Source organism: Aedes albopictus, chromosome 1 (assembly GCF_035046485.1).
Source record: "Aedes albopictus strain Foshan chromosome 1, AalbF5, whole genome shotgun sequence".
Taxonomy (NCBI): Eukaryota; Metazoa; Arthropoda; class Insecta; order Diptera; family Culicidae; genus Aedes; species Aedes albopictus.
In genome coordinates, this window is record NC_085136.1 from 261033306 (window position 1) to 261043484 (window position 10179).

A 10179-nucleotide genomic window follows, 5' to 3' on the forward strand; every position below is an offset into this window, starting at 1 on the left:
GGACCGAGTGGAATGGAGGCGGCTACTATGTACAGCAGAGGCCACCCCGGCCTTAGCCTGATCGGTAAGGTAAGTAGGTTGAAACCTTGGTTGAAACTAAATAATTTGGCTGAAATAACAAATGTTTAGTTTGTTTCGGGAGCTGTCAAAATATAACTACCAATATAATGGTAAATTTTAACAACATTTAGTTGAATTGGGGTATTGAGCCCTTAAAACAATTACATAACAATATAGTTTGTTTTTACCAACGTCTCCAGTTGAAGGAAGCAAGATTTTGTTTGGCAAATACCTATCAACCATGAAATATGGTTGAATCTTGCTAAATTTGGGTTGCATTTACCAAATATTTTTGTCCGTGTAGTATGGTGTCGCTTCCCAAGGCGAAATATCCAAAAAAAAGCCCCCATGAAAAATAATGATGAAATTTTGGATTTCGACTAATGTTTGTGGTTTTTGTACGGAGATTCCGATTGACACAATCTGCATACCCCTAAAGAACCCAATTGAACAGCCTAACCCGGATAAAAACTAACCATAGAATGTATAGTGAAAACCATTCCTGCACCATACAGTGTACCAGCTACAATAAAGTGTATTGTAATGATATGGTTCGCTATACTATACATTTACATTGGATTTTTATGTAACAATATATTATACTGTTTTTCTTACGTTTGAACCATTCGCTTTTCCGAAACATTATTTTTCCGTGAATTTGTAATTATTTCTGGTGTTCGATTTGAATAGGTCGTATGTTTGCTGTGATTCCTATATGCAGATTCGACCTATTCAAATCAAACACCAGATTTATTCAGTTTAAGATTTTTTCCGTGCTTTGTTTTGTTGATGTTTGTGACTTTTTTGATGCAAAGGAAAGCAAAGAGAAAAAAAGTGAATAAGTTGAATCATCAATTTGAAGTCAATAACATGTTTAAATCAGTGGTAAACCAGATGTCCTAAGAACTGCAGGTCCAAGCAGGGGTCCAAGAGATATGGCAGGCTAGGTGTGTAGAGTGCGACGAGAGAAATGCGAACGTAGGCCAACCCGGAAAGATGCAGGTCAGATTACCGTAAATCAGTGGATGAATTCAACACTATTCTTGCTGTATTTGCATTTAGGGGAGTTTTCTCCTCTTCTCTCATGTGAACTTGCCTTCGACCACAATCGAATCAAATGCGATTGACAAACTTTATCTTTGACGTAGAGCCATCTTTAACATATGGACTGGACTGAACACTGAAATGACTTTTAATATAGGTTCGTCTGCGGGTTCGCTTTTCAACCTAACTTATATTTGAATCGAACTTGACAGTTATCTCATGAGTTGTTATGTATTTCAAACTTTAGTCAAACTGGTGCCTCAATATTGCAATAACAGTTAAGCACGCTGTAATGATACTTATGTACCTCGTCACCCACTTCATGCAACTACATTAGTGGTCTAAAAACACTTAGCGCGCTCGGCATAGTTCCATCATGCCGCTCAAAGTGTTGCCACAAATAATGCTAAGTTTGCAAAACCCGGTTATCTGGCTGGTGGGGCATGGGAGCCTAAGCTTCAACTGTTAATGCAATCAGAGACTACTCAGACTTAGACGTGGGCGATCCTATATATGAAGGGTTATCCAAAACGCTCTGGAGAATTCCCAAAGCGCATTCTAATAAATCTAATAAGCCTAAGATGCCATTAACAGGAGGAAAATGGCAAGATAATATTACAATACAGTCGGAACCCGCTCGTTGAGCCACAACCTCCACCCAACCAACGAATTCGATTCGCTAGTTGGGTGAAGTGACAGCAGCACAAGGGGCGTGCGCATTGTTTTTTTTAAATCATGTTTAGGTTGGAAGCAAAAAGGAAAAAAAATCAATTTGTTTTACATTTAGAGCAAAACTGATACGTTTTGCAAGATACATATATGGCCAATGCGAGAAATAATTATTTTCATCCATTTTCAGTCGGTGAAGTGAAAATATAGATGTTTATGGAACCACCCGGACCAAAAGCAAGCACAAAACACTTTCAATGATCGACAAAATAAAGATTGCCGATGTTTTGCATTTGTTTCGAAGTAATTGTACATATTCTTTTTTTTTAAGAAATATGAAATAGAATTTTTTTCTCGATTATCAGTAAAGTTTAAGCAACCAAAAACTCATTAGCTCGCCCCTCGGAATTACAGATTGGTTGTCATTTTCAGTTTGACATTGAATTATGACATCCAGGAACTTTTTAGTTGGCTGACAGCTCAACTAACGGGGTCCCAACTAAAAAGCCACCCAACTATTAAGCCCCCAACCAGCGAGTCATGACTGTATATGGTTTATGTAATGTAAAACAATACAACATAACAAAAGAAAACCATTCCAAAACCATTTAATTAAATGTATAACCAGTAGTGAAATTACAATTAAAAACAATTTATTTACGGTACATTTTATTGTTTGAAACCATTCATGTACCATACAATGTACGGTATATTTAAACCCACGTATCAGTATTTTGAACAATTCATTGACAATAAAATGTATGGTTTTGCAAAAAAATATATATGGAGAAAAATATTTTTTTATATTGTTACGATACTTAACAACCTGTATAATATATTGTAAAAATCTTATTTACAATTCACGGTATGGTGTTTTACATTACATCTAATTGTTTTTGTATTTTTTATTTTTACAGTGGTGTAAAAATATGGTTCTAAATACAGTCATGACTCGCTGGTTGGGGGCTTAATAGTTGGGTGGCTTTTTAGTTGGGGCCCGGTTAGTTGAGCTGTCAACCAACTAAAAAGTACCTGGATGTCATAATTCAATGTCAAACTGAAAATGACAACCAATCTGTAATTCCGAGGGGCGAGCTAATGAGTTTTTGGTTGCTTAAACTTTACTGATAATCGAGAAAAAAATTCTATTTCATATTTCTTAAAAAAAAAAAAGAATATGTACAATTACTTCGAAACAAATGCAAAACATCGGCAATCTTTATTTTGTCGATCATTGAAAGTGTTTTGTGCTTGCTTTTGGTCCGGGTGGTTTCATAAACATCTATATTTTCACTTCACCGACTGAAAATGGATGAAAATAATTATTTCTCGCATTGGCCATATATGTATCTTGCAAAACGTATCAGTTTTGCTCTAAATGTAAAACAAATTGAATTTTTTTCCTTTTTGCTTCCAACCTAAACATGATTTAAAAAAAACAATGCGCACGCCCCTTGTGCTGCTGGTCACTTCACCCAACTAGCGAATCGAATAGTCTATTTTATGAGGCTAGTCAAACGACAGAAGTACGCGCTCTGATGTTTACGTTTTCAATCATCATCCGGTTGATGATGGTTAATGACTGTGCGCAAGTCAAGCGTAGTTTTTGAAACTGGCTAAAACCCTCGCTAAAACCATTGTTGAAATCAGGCACGTGATATTGGAGATAAGCACTGTCGCTGGAAGGTGACAGCAGCTCGTCCTCTCTGGAGCCACCATATGTTGACGACGGGGCACTTACACTCCGTGTGGTGTTTCTGTCAGCTGCCGCGACGATCACTTGGCGACGACGACGACGACGATGATGGTAATCACACCACATCAGATGCACGGTACCGTTGCGAAGGAAGACGGTATTCGATTCCGCGTGTGCCGATCAACAGGCAAGAGAAACGCACTGAACTGAACTGTCGACGACCGAAACTACTTACTGATACTCGGAGGATTGAGTGGTAGATAATTAGAATCGATTGGTCCAAATCGAATGTGGGAGCGATCAACTGGCCTTCCTAGATCCGGTCAAATTCTTTCGCATTCGAAGACGTGACTTAGTCGGATGAGGAAAAGTTGATCGCAATGCATTTATATTTTTCTAGACCCATGCCAAAGTTACTCGCATTCGGAACCGTGGCGTACCAGAGTGAGAAAATAAATGTTTGCCCACACTTGAATCGGTGTCAAACTGGCCTTTTCAGACTCTTGCCAAAGTTACTCGCATTCGGAACCGTAGCGTGCCAGAGTGGAAAAAGTTTGATCGATTCAGTATGATTTAGGACTTCCTCGATTCTAAGTACCAAGTAACTCTTTTCAAAGACTTAAGTTTTCCAATCAAGCTCCAGCCAACTCCTTTCGCATTCGAAGGCTTGGGTAATAGGAGGGATTAGAAAAGATTAAGCTTCTCAAAGTGCTTGGTAGGAAGTATTTCGAGTAGCAAGTAAATGAGCGTTCTGTATCTTGTGACGTACAAGGCAAAACTGCTACTGTCTTTATTGTTCGATCGCCTTTTATACTCTCGTCCAGACATTATTCGCACCCTCTTTTTACATGTCTTTTCCTGATTCCTACGTAAAGCATATTAATTATATGTGTATCGTCCAGAAACTATGCTCACCCTCTTTACATCATTAATTAACTCATGATTCATCAAAATTCTAACTTGAATACATACAATCCTGCAATGAATCTTTCCAACAAGTTTTGCTAACAAATAATTAATCCCTGATCAAAACCTTTTCTGGTACTTTGACCATTACAATACATTGGGGTTGTGTTCTTGACTTTACGTTAGTTGTGAGCATAGATAATTGATTACAATTTTATATCCTATCGGTGCATGTCTGGAACTAACAATTACAAATGGCGTAGCTTGTATTCTAGTTTAATGAATTTCACAATATTGCGTAATTATATATCATGCTTATGTGTAAGTGCTATCCGATTGCGCAACATTAAATCCGATGGTGAAATTCCATACCGCGCTTGCGCATTTACGCTGTGAAACCGTGAACATACTTGAATATGATATCGTTTCTAATATGAATTAGAATGATTCATCCCCACGTATGCTATGAGTATGCGTTCCGGGCTAATCGATTACTACGCACGCGCAGTTTGTTCCGTTCTTGATCAGTCATCCTCGATGCTGCGCTATCGTAGCATATCGTATACAACGTTGTGTGAAAGGTCGCTCGTTTTCAATTCGATCTAATTGATTTTGCATATTGCAATTTACACTGGTTGTCATGAATATGTGACCAACACGATTCACAAAACGTTACCTCTACGATTATTATACAAGCTTTTGCGTTAGATTATTACAAGCGATTTGCTTAATTCTAGATGTAGGAAATGATTGGAATTAGTATGCTCTAGTTGTTAGAAATTAATGTACTTCACGCGTCGCGTTCGTAACAACCATAATTAGATTTTTTTATTTATTTTTTTTTTCGCAAGTTAACGAGTGAATCGCAACGAAAAAAATACCTTATTAATTATTGAGTTTCGTGTTGCTTTTACGACAGCTTTTGAGCCTATTTTGGCCCAAATTTCTCATATCTCCAATTTATCGAACAAGTACCTTTTCAAAAATTACACGATATTCCAGCAAAACAAACGTGCGTGGAATTCTGTCAGTTGACGCCGCTGCTGCGATCAGCTGTTCTGAAACGTCTCGTTAAATGGCTTATTCGTTGGTTGGGTGGAGATGGCTCAACGAGCGGGTTCCGACTGTAGTACTGTTACAATACAACGTTTGGTTTGGTACAACGTGGTTTGGTCGAGTTGGTTTGGTCGTTCAAATATTACCTAACACAAAATTTAACCATTTTAGACTCCTATCCTCCCCCGCACGTAACAAATTTTATACACGCTAGATTCAGAATACCCATTAATGGGTACTTTAGTACCCATTTCGAACTAAAGTGGCTTAACCCATTTAATGGGTATTTGCCGTTTACCCATTAATGGGTATTCGACACAAACTTCATAAAATGGGTATTATTTACTCTTGATTTTCAACTAAAAAATGGGTAATAAAACCCCATTATTTCGAGGGCGATATTGCAGATTGAGGTTAGGGTATTCTGCAAAACTTTTCAAACATGGATAAGCAGAAAAGATTAACTGTAGTATGTAAACTGTATATTTCGATATGCAAGTAATATTTCACATCTTATTTTAAAATTATCTATCATCTTTGGAGCTCATTTGGCTTGTTGAATGGTTTAGAATGTCCATAGAATCAGCATCGGGAACCCGCACTTTCCGGACTCATCCATTCATTACAAAAATGGGTCATAACATTTCAGAACGACAAATGTAAATACACTTACCTGTTACCGAGTAACATTTCTGATCTCTCCGTCTCCGTTGTCTTCTACGAGGTTTTGTGGTGCAATTTGTCGTTTGCTTGTAAAATTTCTTTCGAAAACTGCTAAGTCCAACAATGGCGGTACTGAAAATCACAAACAATCATGCGTACTATTCACCCATTATTTTCATCAGAAAGAGAACTTCATACTGGGGTTTAAATACCCATTATTTGATGTCAGTAAAAGCCCCATTTTATGACAGCTCAATACTGTTGCAAAAAATGGGTACTTAAGACCCATAAAATGGGTATTTTCAAACTAGCGTGTATGAAACGTTTAAAAAACACTCCCCCCTTTTACCTTCACCTCTGCGCATCATCCTGCAGCAATACGTCATGTGGTTTTTGTCACCAAAAGGTAAGTAAACATTACGTCTCTTACCATCATCGTCATCAGCATCCCCTTTTTGACAGACACACGGCGCAATTTTCAATGACGAAAGCATGCTTTCGGCTCAGTTCAAAACATGAGCGCTTGCACGCTGACGTCATCACTGTCTCCTTCTCTTTCTTTCCCTCGGCGTCGGTCCATAAAGCCGTCCTTGCCCTCAAAAAAAATTTGAGGGCAATGTTTACAAATCGTATGAGAATTCGATGAGGTTATGTTTTTGATGCAAGCCTCTATTGCACTTTAGAAAATTCCTCGCGCGCGAATAAAATCGAATTTTCCAGTCGTCTGACACCACAAAAAAAAAAAAAAATCGAATTTTACTAGTGAAAAGCGGTGCATAATGGACGGTATCAATGAGTACGATTCATTCATCTCGATACACAAGCCGCAGCTACAAGCGTCGGGTGTTCCGGAGCACTTCTGGCCGCAGTTGTTCCGCAAGTTGAAACACCAGGAGTTCGATGCCGGGAGCAGTTTTTCGCTGTTGTTGGTGGACTACGGGGAGGAGCAGCGGTCCGAGGCGGATCCCATTTGGACGGTGGCCGTCTGCAAGGAGGGGGGCATACGGGCGGATGATCCGACGGAGATCTACTTGGTGGATCACGCGTGGACCTTCCGGACAGATAATGCGAGGCAGTTGTTGAATGAGCATCCTCCGCTTGTTAACCGGTTGGCGATCATGATGGGAATCGATCAGGAGGATGTTCCGGCTTCGGTTGTGATTTCGAAAATTATGAACGACGTTTGGAAGTGGTGCAATATGTACTCGTTGAACGGAGAGGGACTCACGGTGGAGAACCGGATGCCGATTTGGTACGTGATGGACGAGCTCGGCAGTGGAATTCTGCATAGTAACACCCCGAACTGCAGGGTGGTTCCGTTCATCCATGTCACGGAACAGATGACGTACAGTTTGCTGTTTCCGCTGGAGGACTTGGACGAAGGAGATCAGCTTTACAGGGATTTTGTTGAAGGAGTTCCCAGCGATAGCAAGGAACGGGATGCGTTATTATTGCCTTGGCAGTATACTTGCATGGAGGAGGAAAGCTTTGCTCAGAAGGAAGCACCCAAGGAATATTTCCTGACGGGGCATATAGAGGAATCGCTCCCTGACCCGGACGTAGCTCCACCGCTGTTCGATGGGAACAGCGCGCTGAAGGTTTACTCCGAGTACGACATGGTCAACCGATACCTCACGGATCCGGGATTCGAAATCGTGACGAGCCCGGAAGAAGCTGACATCCTCTGGTTGACGTCTCATTTCAAGCAGTACAAAGAGTTCAGTGAGACCACCCCGAACAAATACGTGAATCAGTTCCCCTTCGAGAATGTTCTCACCATCAAAGATCTGCTCAGCATTGTGTGCCGACGCATGGCCAAGGAATCATCGGAAGATCCCCTAGAGCCCAATCCCAAATGGCTTCCAGTGACGTACAATCTGAAAACTGAACTGGTAGAGTTCGTCAGCTACTTCCAGAACCGGGCGCACCGCGGTCTAGACAATCACTACATCGTGAAGCCTTGGAACTTGGCCCGCGGCTTAGACACCTACATCACCAAGAACGTGGCCCAGATTATGCGCCTCCAGCAAACCGGCCCCAAAATCGTCCAAAAATACATCGAAAATCCGGTCCTGTTCGAGCGGCCTGAAGTGGAAGGCCGGGTCAAGTTTGACATCCGGTACGTGATCCTCCTGAAAAGCGTCGACGAACTGTCCGCTTACGCCTACACGAACTTTTTCCTGCGTTTCGCCAACAAACCGTTTGAGCTGGCCGATTTCGACGACTACGAGAAGCACTTCACCGTGATGAATTACTCGCCGGAGTTCCAGCTGCGGCATATGAAGTGCCAGGAGTTCCTAGACCAGTGGAAAATCCAATACCCGAAGCACCCGTGGGATCAAATCGAAGCGGACATCTGCCAGATGCTGAAGGAGGTACTCCAGGGGGCTACCAAGGTCGGTCCGCCGTGTGGCATCGGGGCCAGTGCCCAATCGAGGGCCCTCTACGCCGTCGATCTGATGCTGGAGTGGACCGAGGGTGGAACCCGGATGCAGCCGAAGATTCTGGAGGTGAACTTTACGCCGGATTGCAAGCGGGCATGTGAGTATTATCCGGACTTTTACAACGACGTGTTTAATCTGCTCTTTCTGGATCAGGAGAATGTGGACGTGTTTAGGAGGATTGTTTGATAAAATGGGTGGGGAATGGCGAAAGATGATGATACATGTTTAAGAACTATTTGAAGCAGAGCGATCGAAAGATATAGTCCATTTATATCCGAAGGCCCACCTACCAGAAGTAGGTCGATTACTATGAGGAACCATGCTGGGGGGTAATAGGTTCGATTCCCGTTCGGTCCAAAATTTTTTCGTATAGTAAAGTTCCTTGACTGCCTTGGACATTGAGTATGTTCGTGTCTACACATGCAAAATGGTCATTGCCAGAGGAAGCTCTCAGCTAATAACTGTGGAAGTGCTCATGGAACACTAAGCTGAGAAGCAATCTTTGTCACAGTAGTGGGGACATTACTCCAAGAAGAAGAAGTCCCGCGCTTTTTTTGCATCGCCTACATGCCTAGTATAACGGCAGTTCTTTTAGGGTCGATTTCTTCACTTCGGCTTAACCGAAGTTTACCTGGTTGTCGCTTAAGCCAGGGTGAAGAAATCGGCCGTTAAGTATGTTAGATCCTCCATTGCATCTATAGTGATAAAATATAGTTATGGATGGAATTCAAAAGGGATTTCATAGCTATTTTTTTATATTTTGGTGACGATTTAGCACACCTTAGAAGATAACTGCCATTTTAATTGGGTCTATATGAGCGTTCCATTTCCTTTTCGTGAACCGAATAGGGTTGTAGGACTACAGCTTTGGCTCGTCTTGTTTTTGCTCGCCCGATCGTGGCTATAGAATTCCTATGCTCCTTTATCCTTCTCCAGATGTCATCTGTGATCTACTTTTTTCTCTTCTCTGGATGCGTAGTCCTCCATGTTCGCTTATCGTGGCCCCAGCACAACCTCGTAATCCTGAGTGAGCTTGAGATATCGGAGGATTCGTTTCGCCTCCATCCAATCGTCCTGCGACGGGTTTCTCATTGGCCAAGGATTGATACAAAGCTCACGATATCCGGCCGGGTCTTTCTTTATCTTCAAGAAAGAAAAAACGTAACAACTACCACATATAACAAATCACCATTCTTCTTCTTCTTTATAGCTCGACGTCGCCACTGGGACTTGGCCTGTCTCGCTTAAACTTAGTGTTCTTTTGAGTACTTCCACAGTTATTAATTGAAGGGCTTTTTTTGCCCGCCATTGCATGAATTTGTACATTGTGAGGCAAGTACAATGATATACTTTGCCCAGGGAGACGAGAAATTTTTTCCGACTGGAACGGGAATCGAACCCGCCGTCTCCGGATTGGCGATCCATAGCCTTAACCACTAGGCTAACTGGAGACCCTCACAACCAACAAACAGCAAATTACCAATCAGGCTTGAATATTGGTGATTGTTCGGTAGTTTCTCACTCTTCTCCTTTTGTTTCTGGGGATCAGGGTCCATAGGAACCTTTAAAGTCTAGTCTTTGCTTCGGTTGTTGGATCGTTGGATGTAGCCCCGTTGGTTGAAAGAAAACTGTTTTTCGCTG

The 10179-nt window shown here is 41.4% G+C and overlaps 1 protein-coding gene across 1 annotated transcript; it reads left to right on the forward strand.

The window, feature by feature from the left end:
* Positions 1 to 6609: 6609 nt before the first annotated feature.
* LOC109415605 (tubulin--tyrosine ligase-like protein 12) lies at positions 6610 to 8784 on the forward strand. Its single transcript, XM_019689498.3, has one exon. The coding sequence runs from the start codon at positions 6874 to 6876 to the stop codon at positions 8722 to 8724; it is 1851 nt and encodes a 616-aa protein (XP_019545043.3). The 5' UTR covers positions 6610 to 6873; the 3' UTR covers positions 8725 to 8784.
* Positions 8785 to 10179: the final 1395 nt, after the last annotated feature.

What these genes read in the sequence shown, in the direction of transcription:
- LOC109415605 (XM_019689498.3), top strand. Translation starts at nt 6,874, where the DNA reads ATGGACGGTATCAATGAGTACGATTCATTCATCTCGATACACAAGCCG.